Source organism: Lepidochelys kempii, chromosome 26 (assembly GCF_965140265.1).
Source record: "Lepidochelys kempii isolate rLepKem1 chromosome 26, rLepKem1.hap2, whole genome shotgun sequence".
Lineage (NCBI taxonomy): Eukaryota > Metazoa > Chordata > Testudines > Cheloniidae > Lepidochelys > Lepidochelys kempii.
The window spans coordinates 14,924,129-14,949,526 of NC_133281.1; the positions used below are offsets into that span (position 1 = coordinate 14,924,129).

Consider the following 25,398-nt stretch of genomic DNA (forward strand, 5'->3'; position numbering starts at 1 on the left):
GGTGGGGAGGGACCCCCCACTTGCTCTGACCCAGGGAGCACAGGGGTCACCTGGGGTAGCTAGGGCACCGCCTGGACGGGGAGCTGAAGGCCCCGGGAAGAGCCCAGCCCCCCACCCGGCTGCCCGACACCGTCTCCTCCCGGCAGGCGCCCAGAAGCCTCGTTCCTGTGGTTCGCGGCCCCCGTCAAGAGTCTGCGCTACGTCCTCTGGCAGCCGCACAAGTGCAAGGTCATCCTGGGGGCCACGCTGCTCCTGCTGCTGCTCCTGCTGGCCACCTTCATCTACGCCTCCCCGGTGCGCGGCCGGCGGCCACGGGGGGCCCCCCAGAGCCCTGGGGCCGGCAAAGGAGGGAACAACCGAGCCTGCCCGGGGCCACCCGGGACGGGCCACAGCCCGAGCCCGAGTTCTGGGGGGAGCCCAGGGAGGGGGAGCCAAAGCTCCCTGCAGGGGTCACAGTGGGGGGGAGCGCCTTGCAGCACAGGGCCCCGGGGCCTGCTGCCCTCCAGCTTGTGCCCCCACTACGCCAGGCCTGGCACTGTGGAGCCGGGCCCCAGCCTGCTCCGCTTGCACTGTGCCCCAGGACCCCGCTGGCTCCCCCAGCCCAGCCAAGGGCTCCTCTCTGCCCCGTCTCCTCTCTGCCCGCTGGCCGGACCCCGGTGCCCCTCCAGCTCCGGGCGTCTCTGCTTCCCAGCACCTGTTAGGCCCACCTGTCTCCCCGGAGCTGAGCCACCTGGGACTGGTGCAGAAGCCTGGCCAGTCTCAGGGGGCCAAGACAGTGAGGGGGACTTGGCTGGGCCCCTCCAGGCAGCCACGTCTTGAGGGAGCCAGGGTGGGGCAGGCCCTGGCTGATGGCTTCATGCCCAAGGGGACCAGAGGGATCCCCTGCCCCGGGACACAGTCACTCCCTGCAAAGCCGTTGAGTATGGCTGGGAGGGGTCTCTTGGGGGGGCTGGGCTGTGAGGGGGTGGGGCAGATGCGTTGGGGCACTGGGCAGGGTGCTGTGCATTTACAGGGGATCTAGGGGGCTCTGGGCATAGGGAGTTGGGCAGGGGGGGCTGTGTGCAGCATAGGCCCACAGGGCTGGGCGGGCCACAGCAGGTCTGGCACCTTCCCGGGTTGTAGAGGGCCTTGCACTGGGCGGGGTAGAGTGGGGCTGCCCCCCCACGCCATGCTCCATTGCCCCCAGGGGGGCCCACAATAGGTTAATCCAGCCCCATTTAAGGGAGGGCGCTGGCCCATGGAGCCAGCTGAAGAGGCAGACCCCAGCCCGCTTTGCTGGCTAGAGATGCTGCAGGGCCTGACTCTCTCCCTTCCTCTCCCCAGCGCTACTTGGCCATGAAGCTGATAAACCCCTTCCGCAGCCTCCATTCCTTTGGGAGCCTCAAGCCGCTGGCGGGGAGCGGCGGGAGCCCGTAGGCCCCAGGCCAGCCCAGCTCCTGGGATGACAGACAGCGCCGGCTGTCCCCCAGCACCGAGGGACCCATCTCTCCCCCAGCCTGGGGATTTGGGCACCAGCCCCTGCCCTACCATCACCTGGATCTTCCCTGCCCCAAGGGAGCAGCCGCAGGTCTTACTGCTCGCTCCCCACACCCGCTCTGCTGGCCTGGGCTCCTGCTCCGGCCCCGGGGCCAAGGGCCCCTGAGCCCAGGCCCGTGACTACAGTGCTGGAGCTCAGCAGCTAGAAAGCGGCGTGAGCACAGAAGCGGCCCTGCCCCCAGGAAGGTCGTTCTCTGGGCCGAAAGCATCCAGGGCCAGCGTTCCCCAATAAAGGCATGGAAAGGACGCCCTTCCCCTTGGCTCGAGCGCCTGAGACGTTCTTCACGGTGCCTCACTCGAGCGCAGAAGTGCGTCCACTATGGGGCTGCAGAGATGAAACCCTGAGCGCCAGCCGCTGCCCGGGGACGATGCCCCACCCAGCCTGCTGGGAAAGCCCTCAACTTCGCGCCTCGCCTCCCGCAGCAGTTCCTGCCCAGGCTTGCTCTGGGCTCTTTTTGCCCTCAGCCGGAAGTCACGTTAGGGCCAGCGCTGCATTGGCCGGGAGAGGCAAGTCCCAGCAGGAGCAAAGCTGCCTCCTTGGCCCTTTCAGCCGCCCAAGGAGGCAGCTGTATTTCCCCACTGCCACCAGCAGGGAGCACTGCTCCCCGCAGGGAGGTAGCATGAAATACCAGTGACTGATCGCTGGAGAGGGACTGAGTGGGGCAGAGTCAGGCTGCTAGAGACCCCCCCTACACCAGTATCCTCAGGCACAGCTCTGCCAGGGGGGTCACGTTTTCTTTGTAATGATCAAAACAAGGCCCTGTTGATCGAGGTTATTTATGCACCCGCTGGCCCAGCGGCAGGGGCTTTTATCTTCCCGCTAGCATTTGTGCCTCTAGCCAGGGTGGGTGGCTCAGATAAGAGCCCCCCCGAGCCCAGGGTCCCCCCCAGCACTCTGCCAGCAGCCCGGGGCTAGCCCTGCACGGGGAAGGAATTAGACATGTTTCACTGAGGCGGTTCTGTACCTACCAGCCGCTGCAGCAGGGGCAGGAGGGCAGGGGAAGTGCAGCTCTTACCCCACGGTGCCCAGGGAACTCCTGGGAGGAGCCAAGATGGACACGTACACACCTGGCGGGGTCTTTGTAGAACTATAAGGTCCATCAATACCCAACCCCAAACCCTGCAGCCCGGAGCAGGCAGACAAGAGCAGCGCCCCAGGATTAAGTGCAGTACAGCCCGGGGGGGGGGCTGTTTTTCCAGGACACAAATTACACTTGCAGAAACAGGTGTACACACATACAGTTCTGTTGATCAGGTAAAATGTTTTAAAAGAGGCAAAAAAGCAGAACCCACACTTTCAGGCTGCCCTCGTGCTTTGCCACATGTAAAATCTCCCCCAGAGGCATCCTACCAGACGAAGCCACCCTGCTACAGCAAATGCCAGGTTGCCACCCTCAGGGCAGGGGGCTTAGATACGCAGTCACGGGAGCAAACGTCTTAGGCGGATCCTTTCTGCAGAGGGAAGCTCCTCCTGAAGCCTCCTCACTGATTTTCCTACAGAGGCCGCGGCTCTGAACTGCGTTGGGAGGGAAACAGGGCGGAACTCAAAGATACGCAAGCAGGGATCATATTTCAGTGTCCAGAGCAGAGGCCCCAAGCTGTGGCCTGCAGTCACTCCACACTTCAGAAAGCCCACGTCCTCCTATTAGCACGGGCCTGCAATGCAAGAGCTGCAGGTCTTACCATACCAGGAGCTGCAGTAAGTCACTTGGCTTCCCCCTGCCCTATTTCACCCTCACCCCCAGGCCATGAGCTACCTGGGGTCTGGGTAAAGAGCACACAGTTTCTCACCTGCACCTCTGCTGATCAGGTCTCATGCCCCTGTAAAGTCCATCGCATTAAGGCTGCAGATTGCAGCGTCCATCTGGCCACTGGTACTGGCAGCTCCTGCCCAACAGGGCACAACACCAGCAGATCTCAGGAACCCTTCGGTTAACAACGCCGCAGCTCGCCGCCTCTCACGCTCCCTGCGGAGCACCGGCTACAACAGCTGCTTCCTGGCTGGGCCATGTTAGCACAGCTCCAGGAGCAATGCTGGTGACCGCACCTGTCCCAGTGCCCCTGGCTGGCCACTCCCGGAGCAGGGCAGGGTTTACATACAAGACTTTCAAAAGCAATTGGGGATTTTGGGTGCCCAGCCAGAGACCCCTGAAAGGGGCCTGGTTTTCACAAGGGGCTGGGAGCCCTGCTCCAAACAGGGAGGCTTTTTAAGATGTCTCCAGTTAGGTGCCCAAAAACTGAGGCACTTAAAAAGAAAAAAAAAAAATCACAAGTCTTTTGAAAGTCTTAGCTAATAACCATGTTCTTTACTTAGTTGGGCCATGGCCACCCTTGGGTGCAGAGACATCAGGAATCCAGGCTCTGCTGCTGTGACAGGAATTGGAAGGGAGAGGACTTTCTGAATCTAAACCTTCCTCCTTCAAAGGGCAGGTTCCTCTGAGGAGTCCTGGCATTTCCTCAGCTCAGACCTTCTCCTCATCCCAGCCCTCATTATTGGGCCCCAGAGATGGCTTGACAGGCAGGAGGAGCCGTCAGGGGCTGGTTTTACTGTCACTGTAACAAGGGCACGAGATCCAGCTAGACGTGGTTGGCTAGGAGAAGGTGAGAACATGGCTCTGGTGTGTTGTGTCGAGCCAGCCAAGCCTTGTCCACATTGAGCTCACAGCTACAGGCCTGTTGACACTACAGAATGGAACAGTGTCAGGGACAAAGTGTTATACCCAGAATTTCCAGGGGACCCTTCTCCCCCCTCTGCATCGGTATTATGAGCGACTCAGCACCCTCAGCAGGACCTACAGAAAGCAAGAACTCATTAAAACACAGCAGTCATTGAGGTAGGAAATAACTAACCCTCCCTGAAAGGCAGCAAAGCTTTTGTAGAGATCAGAACTCTCTTTCCCAAGCATGGCTAAGGTCTCCGCCAGGCCAATAAACCCTCTGACCTTCCTTTGCCAGCACGCTTCCAAACTCCTGGTTACACCAGATCTAGATCCTTCACAAACACAAAGGGACCACGTACAAATGCTGGCATCAGGTTTCTGGGTGAGGAAGAAAGAACAGAGCCTTTTCACATCACACCTACACCACTAACAGGACCTGGTGACATGCAAATAGCCCCTGCGCTCCAAGCCGGGGGGTACAGAAGGGAGGAAGGCAGCAGTGCATGCAGACTGACCCAGCGGTGGAGGGACAGGCCCCCCTGACAGCAGCAAGTGGTTATTACAATGGAACCCAGTGTTAAAACAGGCAGAGTCGCTGCGTGAGTCCATGCATGTGGACAGCAACATGATCACGTGAACCCCACCCCAGCAACGTGACCTGGCTTCGTGTGAACGAAAGGGAAGTGGGTCGGGACTAGCTGTCCCTTGCCCACCACATTCCCATGCTCAGCAACAAGCATCATGGAGACCCTGCACGCAGACGTACTGACCCTTGTGCAATGGGCCCGGGATCCAGACGGTTTCTCAGACGGGCCTGGTCTCACCAGGCTGCATTGAGACTTTTTAGTGCATGCTTCACCAGCGCAAACCCCCTTAGCCCTGGCTGGAAAGCCCAGCTGTCGGGGAGAAAGAGGAGGTGAGCTCAGGCTAGCAGTGGCATCGTGGAGGCACTGAATGGAAGCAGCTCAGGTCAATTTCCATCAGAGGCTGAGAAGACCGTGCAGCCTGGAAGAGCCCTTGCTTTCCCTGCCATCGTGCTGGGAGATCAGGCAGGATCAGGGTGGCACTGGGAGGCCAGTAGCCAATATCTGTGTTCATGCCCAGACCGTACTGGGGTGACTGTAAAACGAGGGGTTTTCCTTTAGCACAGCTGCCCATTCCCCACTTCCAAACGAGGAGCAGCAGCGAGACGTGGAATATTTCGTTCAGGGTGCAGGATTCAGCTGTGCTATGGCAAAACCAGGATTAAAGATTTCAAGCTGCCTGGGGCAGATGAGCTCGGCCTTCCCAACCAGCCTCAGGCAGCAAAGCCACCTGGACGGCAACACAGGCCGCGAGCAGCGGGGGCAGGGCCATGGAGCTGGGACACTACTCCTCTTACCAGCAAGAAACGTTTGGTTTGGCCAAGTTTCACCCTTAAGCCAGAGGGGCTTTTCTAGGATTTTACAGTCTTCAGTGCCTGGCCTCCTAGCTGGGCTGTGGAACATCCCCAGATAGCACACGTAAGGCTCACCAACACGGAAACGACACAGCAGTCGGCTACACCCGCCCCAAGCATCTTCTAAACATCTTGCAAAGCAAGAGCTGCTGGGGGACGGCCCATCTGTCACTGCACCACCCTTGAGAGTCTCCTGATGCGCTACGTGTCACACGAAGCCTGCTCCCCATGTGATCCAGGACGTCCACTCCTGCTGGGAGCCTCGAAGAGAGACCGCAGCGGTCCCCATGGGGGCCAGCAAAGAAGCAGCCATCCGAAGAGGCTCTGGAAAGTCTGGGCTGAGCAGGCAAGGGCTTCTCTTCAGCTAGCCTCTGGCACGTGCCAACCCACTCCAGCAGAGCTGCTCGTGTGCCGAGGGAAGGGGCTGGGCAGGCGCCTAGGTCAGTAGAAGCGTTTCCGGCTCTGTTCCTGCCATTTGTTGTAGACTATGACTCCGATGACGATGGCAAACACCAGGGCGACCAGCGAGAAGAAGACAATTAAGAACAGGGCCAGGCTGCTCATGGGTTCCAGTGGGGCCTCCACTGTGGGGCAAAGGCAGAGGGGCACAAGCCCGGGTTAGCCACCACAGATCCCACACGCTCAGAGACTATGGTGATGGGGGTTGCATACAAGCTTGATTGGGTTTTACTTGCATTGCCCATCTCTGCGGTGTCCAGGGGAGACAGCCATCCACCCGCCCACCTTCCCCAGCACTCCATCCAAAGGGAGGCGCTTGCGTTTGTCCTGAGCTATGGGATCTGGGTTTGGTCTCTGGGGAGATTTCAGAGACGTGAGAAAGCCTGGCTCAGAGACTGCATGCTACGTGGTCACTAGCCTGCAGAGGATCTCAAAGCACAGCCAGGGTTTTGGCTACCTCCATGCAGCAGAGCTCCTCCACCCTATCTCCAGTGCTCGGGAGCCGGGAGACCCAGGGCAGGCTGTGCCCCGGCACACCTAATCCCCGCTTGAGGCCGTGGCTGCTCCTCTCTCCGGGGTACTGGAGAAGCCGACACTGCAGAGAGCACTGGGACAGATGTGGGGACATCCACACTCAGCATTCGGTCACATCATTCCCGCCTTCTAGGAACGCTGAACGTTAGCTAATAGAGCCATTCAAGCAGAGGGGCTCACAGGCAGGAGCTTCAGCAGATGGTGTGAGGACCCCGCCTGATGAATGGAATAGCCCATCTCCTGAGGAGAGCAGGTACTTGGTGGGTCCCGGCCTTGCACCTCACCAACCTGTGCGCTACTCACCTCCGGGCAGTTTCAGGTTGTCCACAACGGGCAGAAACACCTCTTTGTCCCGCTTCTCCTCCTCTGGACTCCGCTCAACCGTCAGCTGGTAGAGTTTCAGAGAAATGATGTCATGGTTATCTAGGGGCACGAGAGAAACATGGCCTTAGACAGTATGCAGGAAGAGGAACCTTGGCCAGGGATGGCAGAGGGGCTGGAAGAGGGAAACACTGAACATCTGCTCAAATGGAGCCAAGCACCCATGCACGGAGCAAGCAGAACTCCACTCCCCGGGGCAGCGCCTGCCATCTTCTGTGGTTGGACCGTGTCCAGCACAACACGCTTTGCCACGAGGGGCCTTTAAGCCACTGAAATTCAGACTGAGAAATGAGGAGTTGTTCAGCCAGGGAGCACCTCTGATTTAAAGTCCATTTGGCAACCTGAAGGCAGAAAATTAGAATCATCCTCACAGGCATTCATTGCCTTTGTCTTTCTGTCACACATATTAGCAGGACAACTCAACTGCCCCAGCCAGCTTCTCCAATTCCCCGAGCATCTGCAGAGATTTTGGAAATAAAAGGAACTTTACTTGGAGCAAACAATGAATCCAGGCATTGGTGATCAACATGCTTTTGTAGAGGCTTGATTCAAACCTGTTCTAAACTGGCTTAAGAACGACTGAAGCAGACGGGGTTGGTACTTTCGGGTATTATGGCATAATCTGAACGGAATTCACACAGACGTTACAGACTGAAAAAGGCAAGGCTTTCGTTTCACCAAGAGCCTCAGTGGGCCAGACAGCTGTGCATCAGTGTCCACGAGACTGGTCCCCTCGCCTATACTGGAACAGGAGCACATGGCTCTTGGGCCAGAAAGCTCAAGAAGTGCCCTGCAAAACTGTGTAAGAGGGATGCTTGCTCTAAACCCCCAAAGTATGTCCCAAGGCCCCCGTCGAACTGCAGGCTGTGAACACCAGAGGTTCAGCTGCAGGTATCCCCAGAGCCAGGGAGTGGCTGAGGTGGTTCAGGAGTCAGAGTGGGCACCTTTGTATTTGAAATCCTCCGACTGTTTATGTCAGCTCAGAGGAGCCCCCCGGCACCTGGCAGAATTCAGGTGCCCCAAGCCTAGAAGTGTCACCTGTGAGCTCCTGGGGTGCCACTGAAAACAGAAGGGTGCGGTGTCCCGTTCGGACCAAACGTCAGCCTTTCAGACTGAGGTTAACGCCAAGGACCCTTCCAAGGACATGACTTGGGGAGTTCGGCGCCCGAAGGTGCCCCCTGCAATTTTCAAACACACCTCAGGCACCTCAATACCGTGCTAGGTCTGGCCGGAGGCACTTGTGAAGGCAGGGCCTTCGCTCCCCAGTCACTTCGGGTGCAGCTACTGTGTGTTCAAAACCCGCAGCAGCAAGCCTGAGAGCCAGGTCCACAGACTCAGGCTCACGCGCCGGTGCCGGAAGCAGCCGTGCAGCCCAGGCTCTGAAGACCCCGGCTCGGAGACTCGCAGGCACAGCATAGGCCCACCCTCAGCACTTGTGGAGCACCGGCCAGGGTCACAGCGCGGTACCTGAGAGGTCTCCAGTGACGGAAGAGGTCCCAAAGAAGTATCCCCTTGGCAGGTGGACCCCCGGCATGTCAATACAGTCCCGCCACTCGTGCTTGCCATCAATGTCAATCATGATCTGAAACACATGAGACTTCACTCAACCCAGAGCAACCCAGCCCAGCCCTCCCAACATGAAGCCGACCTGGGCCTGGAGAGCTCAAGGAGTCACCACTCACCGTCAGCCTCCTTTTGACGTAGCGGACCACCAGGAAGGTGTCATGGTTCAGGTTGCGCACCGTGGCCGTGCAGCCTCCGAGCTCAGTGGGCCGTCCATCCCGGTCATGGTCGTAGGTGAGAGAGCCATTGTTCACCATGGCGGAGATGTAGGGGAACACATGCTAGGGAACACGGGACAAGGCCGCAGGTTAGTGATCTCCTCACACTGCTCTGCGGAGGCCTGGCAATATGAACCATGGGCAACAGGGCAAATGCAGGCAGGCAGCAGAGAACACGGCTTTGCACAGGACACTGACAGCATGGAGCACAACATCAGGGCCGAGAGACCGACAAGAGCCTCGGCCGGCGCTCGAAATTCTCACGCAGCCCGGCGTGACTGGGTCTGCAAGGGAGCGAGGTGCTGGCAGGAGGCACTGGACTGACTGATCCCTCTACCACCAGGCCTCAACCTGACTCCGAGACACCCAGGTCTAGAGAGGGACATGGGCTCTGCCTCTGTTCTCTCTACAGAGACCACCCACAACTTCCCATTGCCACCCCTGGGCGGGTGGATTGCGTGGCATGGACCCCCGCACGCCTGTCGCACAGGCCAGGCAGCCAAGCGGTTGTAGAACCACTGGGCCGGGCTGGATCTGGGACAGGGACATCCGGCTACCACAGCCCAGGGGCCCCGGCCAGCCAGGACACTGTTCACGGGGGTCACGCGCCTCCTCTGAGTTGGGATTTTCTTTTATTAAGATCCATTCCACCAAGACATGCGCATTGTGCATCAGACTGGGCCCAGCACTCCCACACCTCTCGATGGGCAACGCTGCCCAGAGGCCCACTGGCAGAGTCCTTTCCCAGGTCTGCAGTAGCAGATGGGCTAAACACACCACAGCTGAGCCACTGGTACGTGTAGCTTAGTTTGTTTCTGATGGACCCTCCTCTGTCGAGTAGGGGATGAGAAGACGAGCGAAGGCAAGCACTGCACCAAGGCCAGACCCCGGCGTAATGCTGCGTAGCAGGGAGATGCACAAGGTGGGGGAACAGAGGTTTGTTTATTCTAAAATGAAACAGGAACACTTCAGAACAGCAGGGATCCATGAGAACAGACAAGCTCGAGAGCTGCAGCGTCTCCTCTGCATGTAGGACCTGTGCAGCCATGAGGAGATGCCACAGGAAGAGACAGCTGCATCAAAACCACCCGAGCAGCAAGGCCCTGAGTGAGGGGCTTGGGGAGGCTACACACGTTAGACTTCCTTCAGGTCACAAGAAAGTAATCAGCAGCCCAGCGCACTGTCACAAGCACGCTGGCCGGGGGACCTGGCGGCAGATGGAGAGACTGGCTCTGAACCAGGCATACTGGCCGCAGTCAGATAAAGATTTCTGTAACTCTCGCAATGCCCTTCTCTCACCCAGCAAGGTCACAAACACCCTGGAAGTGCCCATGACAGAGAGAGGGGAGGGGACTCGGAGGCTGGAAATGAGCTAAGAGCAAATACCTGATTTCCAGGGGTATACCTCCTCTTCTGAGCCTGAGTCCAGAAGGATTATTGAGAGCAAGAAAGGGTACAGAACAAGACAGTCACTGACCAAATAGTTTAGTATGAATCTGCAAACTGGGAAGGAAATGCATCCTAGGAAACCACCAGCATTGTCCCCTCGCCAAGACTTGAGGGTACCTTACATTTTGCAAGTCATGTACCAAACCACTGAATACATGGCTTAAAAAGGCAACTGGCCCAAGAAACCCCACACTGTAATCCTGCACAGTTTATACCCTGTACTTCCCTTCCCCATCCCACAGCACAAAAGCACATTAACCCAGAGCTAAGGACCCGAGCTTAGAACATGCCAACAAAGGACTGCTTGGCGGGAATCACCACCACCCATATCTACAATTCCTCCAGCACCCTCAACTGTGTCCATCACACACACACAAATTACAGCAGGGTGCTCCCACGTTACACGTAGGAAATGAAGAGCTACGTAAGGAAAGAGGGTGCAGCTGTGATTGCAGGCGCTATTAGAGTGATTTGACGCTGTCTTGTCCAGCGTTTCTACTCCCTCTTGCTGTAGAAGGGAAGTGTTCACAGTTCAGGAAGTGGCTCTTGGCTTCTCTGAGGCAAGGGACAGTCCCAGAGCCATGTGGACACCAGTGTCCTGGGGAGCTGGGCACATGAGCCCAAGGCACGAACTCCCATCTCATGTGGGACCGAGTTCTAAACCTGTTCCCTGAGAATCCCAGGCCGCACCACAAATGTCAACGGAGTTCACAGTGGCAGAGATCAGAACTGAGCCCTGGGCCCAATCTGAACAGAAATAAAAGCCTCCTGTGTGTGTTTGACTGTCTGGTTCGGACCGTAACCGGACATCAGCACAAATCTGTGGCAGGAGAAAGGCTGCAGATCTCCTTCTTTAAGATTTTTTTAGACAAAGGAAACGCAGTGGATTTAATTTACCTTGATTTCAGTAAGGCATTTGATACGGTGCCACATGGAGAATTATTAGCTAAACTGGAAAAGATGGGGATCAGTATGAAAACCGAAAGGTGGATAAGGAACTGGTTAAAGAGGAGACTACAGCAGGTCACACTGAAAGGTGAACTGTCAGGCTGGAAGGAGGTTACCAGTGGAGTTCCTCAGGGATCAGTTTTGGGACCAATCTTATTTAATCTTTTTATTACCGACCTCGGCACAAAAAGCGGGAGTGTGCTAATAAAGTTTGCGGATGACAACGCTGGGAGGTATTGCCAACTCGGAGAAGGACCAGGATATCATACAGGAAGATCTGGATGACCTTGTAAACTGGAGTAATAGTAATAGGATGAAATTTAATAGTGAAAAGTGCAAGGTCCTGCATTTAGGGATCAACAACAAGAATTTTTGTTATAAGCTGGGGACGGATCACTTGGAAGTATCAGGTTTCAGAGTAACAGCCGTGTTAGTCTGTATTTGCAAAAAGAAAAGGAGGACTTGTGGCACCTTAGAGACTAACCAATTTATTTGAGCATGAGCTTTCGTGAGCTACAGCTCACTTGAGCTGTAGCTCACAAAAGCTCATGCTCAAATAAATTGGTTAGTCTCTAAGGTGCCACAAGTACTCCTTTTCTTTTTGGAAGTATCAGAGAAGGAAAAGGACCTCGGAGTATTGGTTGATCACAGGATGACTATAAGCCGCCAATGGGATATGGCCGTGAAAAAAGCTAATGTGGTCTTGGGATACATCAGGCGAGGTATTTCCAGTAGAGATAAGGAGGCATTAGTACCGGTATACAAGGCACTGGTGAGACCTCATCTGGAATAGAGTGCGCAGTTCTGGTCTCCCATGTTTAAGGATGAACTCAAACTGGAACAGGTCCAGAGAAGGGCTACTAGGATGATCTGAGGAATGGAAAACCTGTCTTACGAAAGGAGACTCAAAGAGCTTGGCTTGTTTAGCCTAACCAAAAGAAGGCTGAGGAATAAATATCACAGAGGGAGAAGAATTATTTAAGCTCAGTACCAATGTGAACACAAGAACAAATGGATAGAAATTGGCCATCAGGAAGTTTACACTCGAAATTAGACAAAGGTTTCTAACCATCAGAGGAGTAAAGTTCTGAAACAGCCTTCCAAGGGAAGCAGTGGGGGCAAAAGACCTATCTGGCTTCAAGACTAAGCTTGATAAGTTTATGGAAGGGATGGTATGATGGGATAGCCTAATTTTGGCAATTAATTGATCTTCAACTATTAGGGGTAGATATGCCCAATGGCCTGTGATGGGATGTTAGATGGGGTGGGATCTGAGTTACTACAGAGAATTCTTTACTGGATGTCTGTCTGGTGAGTCTTGCCCACATACTCAGGGTTTAGCTGATCGCTATATTTGGGGTCGGGAAGGAATTTTCCTCCAGGGCAGATAGGTGAAAAACCCCCAGGGCCTCTGCCATTCTCTGCAGCATGGGGCATGGGTCACTTGCTGGAGGATTCTCTGCACCTCGAACTCTTTAAACCACGATTTGAGGACTTCAATAGATCAGACATAGGTTAGAGGTTTGTTACAGGAGTGGGTGGGTGAGATTCTGTGGCCTGCATTGTGCAAGGGGTCAGACTAGATGATCAAAAAGGTCTCTCCTGACCTTAAAGTCTATGATTCTATGAGATGATGTCATTTCTCCCTGCATTGTGGCTCGGATTCTGATCTTTATCCTCCATTAAACTCCAAGCCCTGGAATAGCATCAGTGTGGCTTCTTCAGCTGCCCAGCATTATCTAGGATCCAACTTAAGGGTACAATGGCCCTTCATAGAGCAAGGGCAGACCATTGTTAATGTTCCAACCAAACTGGATGCTGATTCAAGACCTGCAGATCTGTTCAATCAGTTTCAAGGTCTGAAGCCAGCTGCACAGCTGAGCTGGTCAGACATTGGAGTCTAAAGGAGAGCCATGGGGTTCCTCCCCACTCACTTTAGAAAAATCCAAATGCCTGAAACAAAACCTTTGTCAATGTCCTTGGAAATTTTCTGATAAAGTGAAAGTGTGACAAAAATGCTGGTTTCCTTTGCAAAGCAATTCTTCAGTGAAAGCGTGTTTGGGCCCAGCTCTAATACACACTCATTGGTTTAGCCCACATTTGTCTCAATAATAAGTAACAACACTGCCTGGCTGTACAGCTCTAGAGCACAGGAGATGTTCTCCAGAACAGCTTAACAGAAGCACTGTGCAGGAAGCCCTGACCAGCTAGTACTGGGGTGATCCTGGCAATTACAGGCCGGTAAGCCTGCCTTCAGTAATGGGCAAACTGGGTGAAATTATCGTAAAGAACAGAATTGTCAGACACAGAGATGAACATAATTTGTTGGGGAAGAGTTAACATGGTTTTTGTAAAGGGAAATCATGCCTCACCAATCTACTAGAATTCTTTGAGGGGGTCAACAGGCATGTGGACAAGATGAATCCAGTGGATATGGTGTACATAGAGTTTCAGAAAGCCTTTGACAAGGTCCCTCACCAAAGGCTCTTAAGCAAAGTAAGCTGCCACGGGATAAGAGGGAAGGTCCTCTCATGGATTGGTAACTGGTTAAAAGATAGGAAACAAAGAGTAGGAATAAATGATCAGTTTTCAGAATGGAGAGAGGGAAATAGTGGTGTCCCCCAGGGGTCTGTACTGGGACCAGTCCTACTCAACATATTTGTAAATGATCTGGAAAAAGGAGTAAACGGTGAGGTGGCAAAATTTGCAGATGATACAAAACTACTCAAGATAGTTAAGTCCAAAGCAGACTGCGAAGAGTTACACAAGGATCTCTCAAAACTGGGTGACTGGGCAACAAAATGGTAGATGAAATTCAATGTTGATAAATACAAAGTAATACACATTGGAAAACATAATCCCGGCTATTCATATAAAATTATGAGGTCTAAATTAGCTGTTACTACTCAAGAGAGATCTTAGCATTATTGTGGAGAGTTCTCTGAAAACATCCACTCACTGTGCAGCGGCCATCAAAAAAGCAAACAGAATGCTGGGACTCATTAAGAAAAGGATAGATTATAAGACAGAAAATATCATGTTGCCTCTCAATAAATCCATGCTGTGCCCACATCTGGAATGCTGCATGCAGATGTGGTCGCCCCATCTCAAAAAAAAAATATTGGAATTGGAAAGGGTTCAGAAAAAGGCAACAAAAAGGATTAGGGGGATGGAACAGCTTCCATATGAGGAGAGATTAGTAAAACTGGAACTTTTCAGCTTGGAAAAGAGACTAAGGGTGGATATGATGGAGGTCTATAAAATCGTGTGTGGAGAAAGTAAATAAGGAAGTGTTGTGAGAAGGCGTGAATAACACAAGAACTAGGGTTCACCCAATGAAATTAATAGGCAGCGGGTTTAAAACAAACAAAAGGAACTATTTTTTCGATGCAACGCAGTCAACCTGTGGAACTCCTTGCCAGAGGATGTTGTGAAGGCCAAGCCTATAACACGGTTGAAAAAAAACTAGATAAGTTAATGGAGGACAGGTCCATCAATGGCTATTAGCCAGGATGGGCAGGGATGGTGTCCCTAGTCTCCGTTTGCCAGAAGCTGGGAATGGGCGACAGGGGATGGATCACTTGATGATTCTCCGTTCTGTTCATTCCCTCTGGGGCATGTGGCACTGGCCACTGTTGGCAGTCAGGATACTGGGCTAGATGGACCCTTGGTCTGACCCAGTAGGGCTGTTCTTATGTTAGCATTTGGGCCACTGCTATGCAGAGCTGAGGATCACCACACTACAGGTCCACACTAGCTAGTGTCCACACACTTCAGACAGCTTCCGGGGAGTCCCCAAATCCCCAAGGGAAACGAGTACAACTGCTTCCCATTTCTCCTTCTCCCATATCCCCTGCAAAGCGTACGCAGCCACTGCCGAAGGCCGCTGTAGGCCTATAGCTCGTCCTAATCGGTGTGTCCGGCCTGCACACACGGGCCTTGGGCAGCCAGACAATGCCCACCACCATCAGGACTTGCCCTGCAGAGCAGTGATACTTCATACGGGGAGTCGGCAGTGAGGAGACACTAACCAGGATCGCTCAGTCTTTGCGAGTGCGCCTCTACACCAGATGCCATGACACACAGAAGGGGCTGCAGAGGGAAGCTCACTGGTCTGGCCTGCAGCCCCCTCCATGTATGAAGAACTACTTGCCTCCTGCTAGTCCCCTGGAGAGGGACAAGGAAGACAGCAAACTCAAAACCCGAAGGGAAGAGAGACAGGAGAGGGGAGAGAGTGCAGCATCAATAGCAAGTGACCAAAAGCTGCAGCCAGGAGGAGCCGGAGAAGAAGCTACGTTTAGACTGTTCTGCGATTGGGATCTCTAACATACAGCTGCATTGTGGCTAGAAATATGGCCAAAGCCTTTTCATAGAATATCAGGGTTGGAAGGGACCTCAGGAGGTCATCTAGTCCAACCCCCTGCTCAAAGCAGGGCCAACCCCAACTAAATCATCCCGGACAGTGCTTTGTCAAGCCTGACCTTAAAAACTTCTAAGGAAGGAGATTCCGCCACCTCCCTAGGTAACGTATTCCAGTGTTTCACCACCCTCCTAGTGAAAAAGTTTTTCCTAATATCCAACCTAAACCTCCCCCACTGCAACTTGAGACCATTGCTCCTTGTTCTGTCATCTGCTACCGTTGAGAACAGTCTAGATCCATCCTCTTTGGAATCCGCTTTCAGGTAGTTGAAAGCAGCTATCAAATCCCCCCTCATTCTTCTCTTCTGCAGACTAAACAATCCCAGTTCCCTCAGTCTCTCCTCCTAAGTCACGTGTTCCAGTCCCCTTTTGAACAAGCTAATACGCCAACTCTGCCCCCAAGCTCTGGAGGCATAGCCACGGTAATACAACTTCACATTCATCTCCCACCTCCCTCGGAACTGCCACAAAGCCATCTTACCTCCTGCTGCTTCTCCTCATTGGGGTAGGTGTCTACAAACACCCCCAGCCCCAGAAAGTGATCCTTGCTCCCAAACACGGGCCCTGGAACAGATGGCAGAGTGTGAACAGTGGGCGACACAGCTTGCGTGCTGTCACGCTCTAGCAGAGACAGTGGGGTGAGTGCTTTCCACCCTGCGCGTGGGCAGATTTACTCCCCAAGCCATCGATGGGCCCCACCTTGGAGCAGAACCACAAGAGTAGCTTGAAGAGGATGCAGTAATATTTGGTAGTGTCAGACAGACATTTGCCTCCTTGAGAGAGCCAGTGGGGAGGCCTCCAACTTCATGCAAATGCCCATTTGAAGGAGTTTGCCCCCAAGGATCTAGGCCAGAGATGCCTCCGAAGGTAGCCTTGGCTTAGCACCAGTAACAGCTCGGAAGGAATGTTAGCAAGTGGCATTGGATAAGTCACCCTTTACCTTCACCCTCTCCCCACAGAGGAGCCCATTCCTGGATCCGTGCTTAGGGGGCCTGAAGACCCCTCCGCGTGGCAGCATTTAGCACTTGCTGAGCAGCAGAGCCCAGTGCCCATGTCACAGGACCAATACCCCGCAGACCCAAGTTCGATCCCCGGGTCTGCCACTCCCCCTCTGCACCTCTCTTCCCCCATCTGTCACATGGAGACAGCGACACTCTCACCTGATGAATCACTTTGCAATCTACATAGAAGGAGTGCTAGATATCAGAGCTCTTTACAAACAACTCATGAGGTAGGAGGCTTTCCCGTTTGACAGATGCGGAAACGGGAGCAGAGTTTCGGAGTACAGGTGTTCCTGGCCCCAGGCCCATGCTTAGCCCACTAGGACACTGCCCTTCGCAGCACAAGTCTGATTTCCAGAGCTTTGGAGCCACTGCAGCCTCCATTCCTGCAGTAGGAATGGGGCTTGCTTTGCACCTCTGAAAATCCGGGCAAGCAATTTGCTACTGCACAGCTGAATTCATAGCCACTCTGGACTCCTCAGAGCCCCCATCAATGGTCACCCCGAGCTTTTGCAGAGCAAAGTCAGTATTAGCTATAGTGGGGTCACAGTCGCTCCTGGCTCCCTCCTTGTCGGTCCCTGCAAATAGGAGCCGGATGGCAGCAGCTGTAGATGCAATCTACATCCACAGCCAAGGGCGGCACACTCTGGCTAGCGTGTTTCCGCTGGGGCAGGAGAAAGCCGGCAGCGGAGGCTCTGTGCAGCACTTCCCCTTGCAGATGACGCCTCCGTGAGAGTATTTTACCTGGCTGCATGCGATCCTTGGTGTACCAGATGGCAAAGCCGTCCCCATTCAGGTTCTTCTTGCCTTGCCCATGGATTTTAAAATGGACCTGCATCTCCCAGTCTCGGAGGTAACAAGGCTGCAAGAGAGAAAGGGGGAGAGCGTGTGCAGCAGTCAGGGGGACTTTGACAATAGCCTACACACCCCTTGCAATTCACAGCCCTTCTGGCTATTGGCTTGCAGGCAGATAACATTACTAAGGGACCCCATGTCAGCTGGGATCTGTTCCATCTGGATGGGGAGGGAGAGCCACAACTGGTTGCAGTGTCCCCAGCCAGACAGCACAGCTGCTTTTCTGCACAGACAGCAAGCCATGGCACCAACACATCCGCCGCCTCATGGAAAAGCACTGGCCTGCCTTAGCACAAATACATCCGCTAAATGGAGCCACACTGCAGAGATGTCTTCGTCCTTCATGTCCCTTGCCAATAGGCTGCACGGCCTTACCTTTTGTATTTCAGCAAGAGTAATTAATCACAGGGGGATTAGGGAAGATTAGGGAATCATGGATATAAAAACAAAGAGCTTGATTCTGATCTCGCACTGTTCGAAGCCAGGAGTAACACCAGTGAAATCAAGGAAAGAGATCAGAATCAGGCCCAGAGCGGCTTGGATTTCATCACTATAGATGAACAAATGACACCCCTTTATGAACATCAGATGAAGCGTAGAACCAGTCGAGGCAAAGAATGTAAATAGTTTTATCATCGAGTCATCCAGCCTGGATACGAGTCAGCAGCTAGACAGGTACTTCGACTCCTGGACTCGTACCATATGACCACAGTCAAATGTAAAGGGAAACTGCCCATTTCAAAGTCACATCTGAAAACGCATTACAAATAAAATGCTTAAAAAGGGCTGTAGTCAGCATTGTATTGAATTTCCATATGAAAGAACAGGAAGATCCACAGTCAGAGACATCTCGCAAGAGTGTCCCAAGAGTGTCCGTAGCTGGGGATTGATTGCCAAACGCAGCAGCATCAAGCCTTCCCCGCACCACAGATATGTACCAGAGGTACGTGGCAACTCACTGTGGAAGGCAGACTCACAACAGACAATTAGAACATGTTCAGGTCAGAGAGACGCACCTACATCATACAGACAATTGTACAGAGACGTGGGAGGCCTCCGAGCTCCATGGAGACAATTTACACAGCTCTTTAATATAAGAAGGCAGCTGTCCAACGCACTCTGAAGGGTTAGCGATGTCTGATTTAAAACTGTCTCATTCCATGGAATGAAAGGACATGGCTATTAACTGACAGGACTCTGTCCTCCTAAGCAGAGTATCCCTGACGCAGTGGGCTGCAAGAAGAGTACTGACCTGGAAAGGCTTGGTACAGCTACAGTGTCTTTGCTCTTGGAACAAGCTCTCTTTTTCCAACACACAGTCAACTATTCTGGACTCAAACGGCAGGCGGAATTAGACAGGTACTTGTTTGGAGAGAGCAGAAATCATAATAGTTCTACAGGAAGCTTACTATGGAACTACAGTACATGAAAGAGCATCACTATCTACCCCACAGATAAATTCCATCCCAAACTGTCATGTCTTCGAGTGGCTCCTACTGTATACCCTATCACGGAACTTAGGCAATGAAATTCACTGCCTGCACAAAATGCAGACAAAAACTACAACTGCACAGCCAGACATTATAAGGAGTGATCTGCAGTGTATGAGCTCAACCTGGGCCAGCATATGCAAGCATGAGGGAGTTGTGACCACGCTGGCCTTTCCATACTACTAAATGGGAGAGGGCTTCTCGCTAGACCACTGAGAGATGGGAGGGCGTCTTAATCTGGAAGAGATTGGGAATCACTGCTCTCGTGTTTTTCTGCCAAACACTGAAATCCAGCGCACACACTTGCAAACTACATCACGATCCTGCACCATGTGACTATAGGCACAACAAGATGATGGGCCTAAAAGAAAGCCCTAAGACCCTAAAAAGAAAGCCTCTAATAGCAAGCCCTTCTGTGTCCACATCACAGCTAAGAGACCACACTTCTCTTTGCCTTGCAATTGCACTCACCAAGAATAGGCATTTTTCAGCTTTGGAAAGTGTGTGATTACTGCTATAATCCAGAGAAACATCCTATCAAAGCTTCAGGTTTGAGTGATTTTTTTAAAAAGGAGGATCCATTACAAGACCAGCTATCGCGCAGCAAGGGAAGACCATGGGTGTTGGTTAGAGGGCCCAAGCAGATTTAAGTGGAGAAGGCCTGCACTGAACAGCACAGGGGGATATACTGACCGTAAGACACTTTCTGGCTCAAATTCCAGCTTTTCACATCATAAGCAAATTATATCCACTCCTCAGGCAAGACTTAAGTTAGATAAAAAGAACAAGAGTACTTGTGGCACCTTAGAGACTAACAAATTTATTAGACTTTAAGGTGCCACAAGTACTCCTGTTCTTTTTGCGGATACAGACTAACACGGCTGTTACTCTGAAACCTGAAGTTAGATAAACATTCGATGAGAGATGAATGTGTGACTCAAACTGACAGCCACCAAAGAAAGGTAGAGAACCCAGATACTTGTGCTGCTGTGGCCAAGCATTAAAGGTAGAGGTGAGGTTAGTCGTTTTCAGATTCTGGTGGAACCTTGGCACCTGGGAGCAGGGGAACGACAGATCAAGTTTACAGGATAAACTCAGTAAGCCCAACTCATACTGGTATAAACAGGTACAAGTCCACTGACTTATCTGAGTTGCAACTGCTTATACCAGATCTGCCTTTGGTCCAGTGTTCTTTTGCACATCTACACAGTTCACATTACCCCAGAACAAAAAGCCTCTTTCATAAATCATTGTATTTGGGGGACATGGATCTTCATCCACTCAGGCTCTAAAGAATGTGCCATGTACAGGGAGCGGTGATCCTGAATGGGACATCTGAGCTATAATAATAGAGGGATTTAGGATCAAATTCCATAATAGAATTAGCAGGGCTATTGCCCGGGAGCAAGCCAGTTAGAAGCACTGCCTTTTTGTGCTTTTAGTCAAAGGAAAAGCTCAGTGGAATGGAACATCGTCACCAGGTTAGTGACCTCCTATAGATACACCGAGAGCAGAGACATTGCCAAGACACTGATTTAGCAACAGGCTTGTTTCAGATTAACTGTAGCTGGAGTTTATTTTGCACAACGATTCCACAAATCTGTCTTCTCTCATGAAAACTATTGGCCAATCTGCCCGAGGCCCATCCACCCTTCATTCCGCACTTGAGCAAAGGATCTTCAACATCAATGCACCACTTCCTGTAACCTGCAGCAGCAGATTCCCATCAGAATCTTGACTCCATAAATGAAGACATCCCGATTACCATCTTGTTACCCCTCACCACCTTGAATGCAGACATACTGGCTGCAGCCCAAAGATAGAAATCACTTCTGCACAAGATACAAAACCCTGGAGTGCCAACGCTCCTCACAGATTGCTAGAGAACGTTATTCTTACCACTCTGTTCCACACGGCCCCCTGTTTGCTCTGCATGTCCGGTGTGAGGCGGACGTACTGAGTCGTGACCATGGCATTGCCCATAAGGTCCCAGAGAGAGGAACTGGAAGATCCAACACCTGGCGGGTAGAAGGGAAACATTTGCACCAGCCCTACAATGGTAAAGTGCACTGATCGCCCTGTGCTTTGCCACTCCTCACCCAACCCCCCTTCAATCCATCTTCCCACCCACCCCTCTGCTTCCTTCTCTGCCTTGTTTCTCCTCCCAGACCCTCCGCCTGGCCGCCTCCTCTTTCCCTCTCCAGACAGCTGCACAAAGCACCAGGTACACTTGCTTCCTCCCACCCCACCTACACACCTCATCCCCCAGCCTTTCTCCCTCCTGCATCTTCCCCGCCCCCCAAACACTGCCATACTCTAGCCACTCCCCCCGGCTCCCTCTGCACCCCACCCTGCCGTTCCCTGTCCTCCCCACACCAGCCGCCCACTCAACTCGCTACCTCAGGTTCTTCGCCTGCCCCCTCCCTACTCCCCTTTCCCCCACTTTGACTCCTTCCCCCCCCGTCCTCCCCGCCCCAGTTACTGCTTCCCCTGATCCCACCACCCCACACCCCGAATGTCCCAGCCCCTCTCGCCCAGCCCAGGTCCGCCTGCACCCCCTTCCACCCACGAGCTCCCCCTTCGCCCCAGGCGCCCATCACCCCCATACGGCAGGTGTCCCGTCCGGCCCCCCCCCCACACCCCCCGAGGGGGTCCCCCCACGCAGGGCCCCCCACACACACCCCCACACCTAGCCCACCCCCCGCAGGGGTCCCCACGCCCAGCTCCCCCCCCACCCCCCCACGGGCCCCCCCCGCCTAGCCCACCCCCCGCCCAGCTCCCCCCTCACCCCCCCGCGGGCCCCCCCCCGCCTAGCCCACCCCCCGCAGGGGTCCCCACGCCCAGCTCCACCCCACCGCGGGCCCCCCCCCACGCCTAGCCCACCCCCCGCCCAGCTCCCCCCTCACCCCCCCGCGGGCCCCCCCACGCCTAGCCCACCCCCCGCAGGGGTCCCCACGCCCAGCTCCCCCCCACCCCCCCGCGGGCCCCCCCCCACGCCTAGCCCACCCCCCGCCCAGCTCCCCCCCACCCCCCCGCGGGCCCCCCCCACGCCCAGCTCCCCCCCCACCCCCTCGCGGGGGTCCCCCCACGCGCACACACCCCCACCCCCCCCGCGGGGCCCCTCACCCTGGTAGGGCTTGCTGAGCGAGTGCTCCCGTTTCAGGTGCTCCTCGGTCTGCTCGGCGCGGGCCCCGCGCAGCACCAGCAGCACGAGCAGCCCCGGGAGCCCGGCCCGCCACCGCCGCGCGACCGCCGCCGCCATCTTCCCCCAGCCCGGCCCCGGGCCCCGCCCCCGCCCCCGCCCCCGCGCCTCTCACTGGCCGCAGGGCGCCCCCGCCCAGCTCCGCCATTGGCTCCCTCCAGGCACCGCCCACTGACGCGGATCGTGATACTGGTTGGCTGAGGAGCGCATCCGTCACTGGGCGGAACGCGGCCGGCCGCGTGCGGTCGTGCCTCACCCGTCAGCTCCGCGCGAGGGGCTCTGGGAAATGTAGTGCCCTCGCCGCTTCCGGGCACGGGGGTCCTTAAAGGGACCCGGTCCCCATTTCTCGGGGCAGCGGCTGCGGGCTCTGCGTCCCCAGCGGGACACGGCCACAGTTGCCTAGCGACATGGGGCCAACGGTGCCATGGCGACGGTGGCCTGGCGACCGTGACGCGGCGATGGGACCGTGCGTGGTGCTGGGGGCCGGAGGGGGCCCCTGACTGTGCCTCCCTGCCTCAGTTTCCCCATCGAAATGCTCCGCTTACTTCCGTGGCACCAGACATTGCCCAGCCCCCCCCCCCGCCTCGTGGGGCCTGCGCCCATCTCAGCAGCCACGCTGCACTGACAGGCCCTTTTACACCCTCCATCGCCGGGTCTCCCCCTGCAGCACAGACCGAGGGCTCCCTGAGTGCTGGGTCAGTGTCGCTGACGCCACTGTGTGTGGGGAAACTGAGTCACAGGGAGGGGGAAGGGCCTTGCCCTGAGATCAGTGCTGCAGCTAGAGCCAGCTCTCCTGCCCCCAGGCCTGCTGGAGCACAGGGCGTCCGAGCTGCGAGAGACTCCGCAGCACCCGCAGAGCTGTGGCTCGGGCTGGGGACGGGGAGGCCAAAGAGGAACCAGGCACCATCCCTGTGGCGTTTGTGTCAAGAAGGGGAATAGAAATCAGCTGACGTGGCACTTTCCTCAGGTTTCTCTGAACAAAAGTGCCAGCTGTTTCTTTGAAGGCCAGCTCCTTTGAGAAGCTAAAGGACGCTCCCCTTGGATGTAGAGAGCGGCTCTGACCAGGGACTGCCAGTCTGGCTCAGCCCCAACCTCCGCCAGGGTCAGCGAACAGGCTGTCGTAGCCTGGCTGTTGGCATTGATCAGGCTGGATGGGGAAAGGGACTGGAACGTGTTGCTTTACTGTGGCATGGTACCGTGAATGATGACACTTAACTCCCCCTTTGTCCAGCGCTCACTCAGGGGTTGTGCAAACCACGTTGCTTATGCAGCTCGGCCAATGCCTTTCAAGCCTGACCTCCAGCATCACCTTGCTGTTCCAGTCCCGGGCTCCCCACCCACCCAGCTCTGCTGATGCCCTTCAGAATCCTGATGCGGTTACTCTGGTCCTGCAGCCTCCCGTAGTCTGCCTGTCCACCTCAAGCCTGACTCACGGCATCCCTTCCTGGTCTCACCTCGGCCCAGTCCTAAGCAGAGCCAGACAGATCTCCACCCAGGAGCACAGCCAGCCAGACTGATCTCCACATGTGACTTAACCCAGGAGCCCAGCTCTTCAGCAATGATAGTCAGGGGCTGCATTAGCCCCTTGTGCATCTTCTTGCTCTTTCTGTCTGAGCCCAAATGCTCCCTTACAGGGAGTTATCTCTCTGGTCCTTGTTGCTATAGAAACACATTCCAGTGGACCATTGATTTCTGATGGTGAATTTGAGGTTACAGTTCCCAAAGGCAATGCATTAATTACCACTTGCTTTCCACTGGGGAAGAGCAGGCATGAGGCCTGGCTCTTTCCGTTTCCTGTGTATGGGCCACAGTAAAGTCAGAGGCTAGGGAACAGAAGGAGAGGAGCAGTGTCAGGGCATCTGTAGACAGGTCAGAGCTGCCCAGCGAGTGATCTCCTCTTCCTGGTGTCATCGGTGGTGACTCCGGTGAAATCACCAGCGAAAGTGAGAGCAGCACCAGCCTGCGCAAGAGGAAACTCAAGCCCAGGTGCTCTAGGATAGCACACCTGGCAATGTGGGCAGTTCTTTACGTCCGCCTGGAGTGCCTGACGGAGCTCCTTGTGGCAATGGGTCCAAATATAGCCATCGCAGAGCCTAGGTTTATAGAAGCCTGTCGCGCTAGATCATTAAAGTCATAGGGGACTTTTTCTGGCTGGCAGTTAGAGCCCTGTTGGAAACTTTAAACCCGAAATCCATTACCAGTCTTAAAAAGGGATATTCCTCTGTTGTTAACACGCACTGGGCTGTTACAATCGGGTTGCAGTAGGTTAGCATAACGAACCACAGCAGCCACTTGGAACGAGAGGAGGAGACGACAGCCCTGGTTAAGTGGAGCAAAGTCCTAATGCTGGGTATCAGGACTCCTGGGTTCTACACCTGCCTCTGCCTTGTGGCCTTTCTGTGAGTCCGTCACTGTTGCAGGGCCCAGAACAAACCCCAGGTGCAGTCTCTGGCGGGAGCGAGGAGTCAGACCTGGTCCTTGTCCCCTGGAAAGGCTGCGTGAAACCCCTTGCTGGGGGTGAAGAACTGGGGCTGGATTACAGGGCCTGCCCTGGGGTCCTGACATTGTTTGTGAGCTATGCAGGCTGCCCAGCGGGGCCATTCCCGCACGCTGTGCTGTCTTTGAAAGTCTGACTCACTAGGTTTCGTCTGCTTGCATCATACGCTGACATGACTCTCCTGGAGTGCTACAACCCCGAGCTCACCTGGTAACTGAGTACTGACACTCTGGGGTTCGGTGAACCAGCCCACTACTCACTAGCCCCGCAGAATTGTCTTCATCCAAACATCCCATCACGTCCCCACACAGACCTGCTTTGTGCAACTCAACCTTATTCAGCTGGTGGGCTCCCATGGCTGCACAGTGACTGGTCAGAGCAGTTAAGGGCCATGGGCCGTTAAAAATACCAGGGAACTTTTGTCTCAAGGAACCAACCAGGTTGTTTCCTCTCTAATCAGGCAGGGTCAGGTTGAGCTGATCTGATGCACCTGGCAGGGCTGTTGCCTCTTTCTACCAGCTACTTGGGGCCAGCACCGAAGAGGGACTTTGCTCAACAAGGCAGCATCAAAGCTGTTCAAGGAGAAGTGTGCTCTGTGCTGAGCTAGCTAAACTCTTTATTTATGAAAGTGCTCTGAGCAGAACCAGCTTCTGTCGCTCAATATTCAGTCCGAGATGGGAACTGCAGGTACTTGGGCAAATGATCCAGAAGGTTTGGCTGGAGCTGTCTGAGTGCCTTTGGGCCCTCT

General features: G+C 54.6%; 2 protein-coding genes across 4 annotated transcripts in view; one reads left to right on the top strand and one right to left on the bottom strand.

Annotated features, from left to right (window-relative positions):
* Window positions 1-1,787, top strand: part of FER1L5 (fer-1 like family member 5) — a 96,530-nt gene extending 94,743 nt beyond the window's left edge. The window contains exons 51-52 of the mRNA XM_073324758.1: window positions 147-294; window positions 1,324-1,787. Of these exons, the coding sequence (XP_073180859.1) occupies window positions 147-294; window positions 1,324-1,416 (241 nt within the window). The 3' untranslated portion in view covers window positions 1,417-1,787. The remainder of the gene's footprint in view (window positions 1-146; window positions 295-1,323) is intronic.
* A 991-nt stretch (window positions 1,788-2,778) lies between these two features.
* On the bottom strand, window positions 2,779-22,233 carry LMAN2L (lectin, mannose binding 2 like). Of its 3 annotated transcripts, XM_073325451.1 has the most exons (9): window positions 22,078-22,233; window positions 20,851-20,969; window positions 17,351-17,468; window positions 16,087-16,169; window positions 10,176-10,208; window positions 8,691-8,852; window positions 8,476-8,590; window positions 6,931-7,050; window positions 2,779-6,218 (listed from the first exon to the last, which is right to left on the bottom strand). In XM_073325451.1, exons 1-9 carry the CDS (start codon window positions 22,211-22,213, stop codon window positions 6,076-6,078), a joined length of 1,029 nt encoding a protein of 342 aa, XP_073181552.1. In that variant the 5' UTR covers window positions 22,214-22,233; the 3' UTR covers window positions 2,779-6,075. The 3 variants fall into 3 exon arrangements, with proteins under 3 accessions (XP_073181552.1, XP_073181553.1, XP_073181554.1); XM_073325452.1 differs by lacking the exon at window positions 10,176-10,208; XM_073325453.1 differs by lacking the exons at window positions 10,176-10,208; window positions 16,087-16,169; window positions 22,078-22,233 and having other exon boundaries at window positions 20,851-20,940.
* Between the last annotated feature and the right edge of the window lie 3,165 nt (window positions 22,234-25,398).

What these genes read in the sequence shown, in the direction of transcription:
- LMAN2L (XM_073325451.1), bottom strand. Translation starts at nt 22,213, where the DNA reads ATGGCGGCGGCGGTCGCGCGGCGGTGGCGGGCCGGGCTCCCGGGGCTG. An exon ending in CAAGGATCGCATGCAGCCAG is followed by an intron (nt 16,170 to 17,350) that starts GTAAAATACTCT and finishes CATCTGTTCCAG; the next exon opens with GGCCCGTGTTTGGGAGCAAG. An exon ending in ATGAGGAGAAGCAGCAGGAG is followed by an intron (nt 10,209 to 16,086) that starts GTAAGATGGCTT and finishes TTCTGGACTCAG; the next exon opens with GCTCAGAAGAGGAGGTATAC.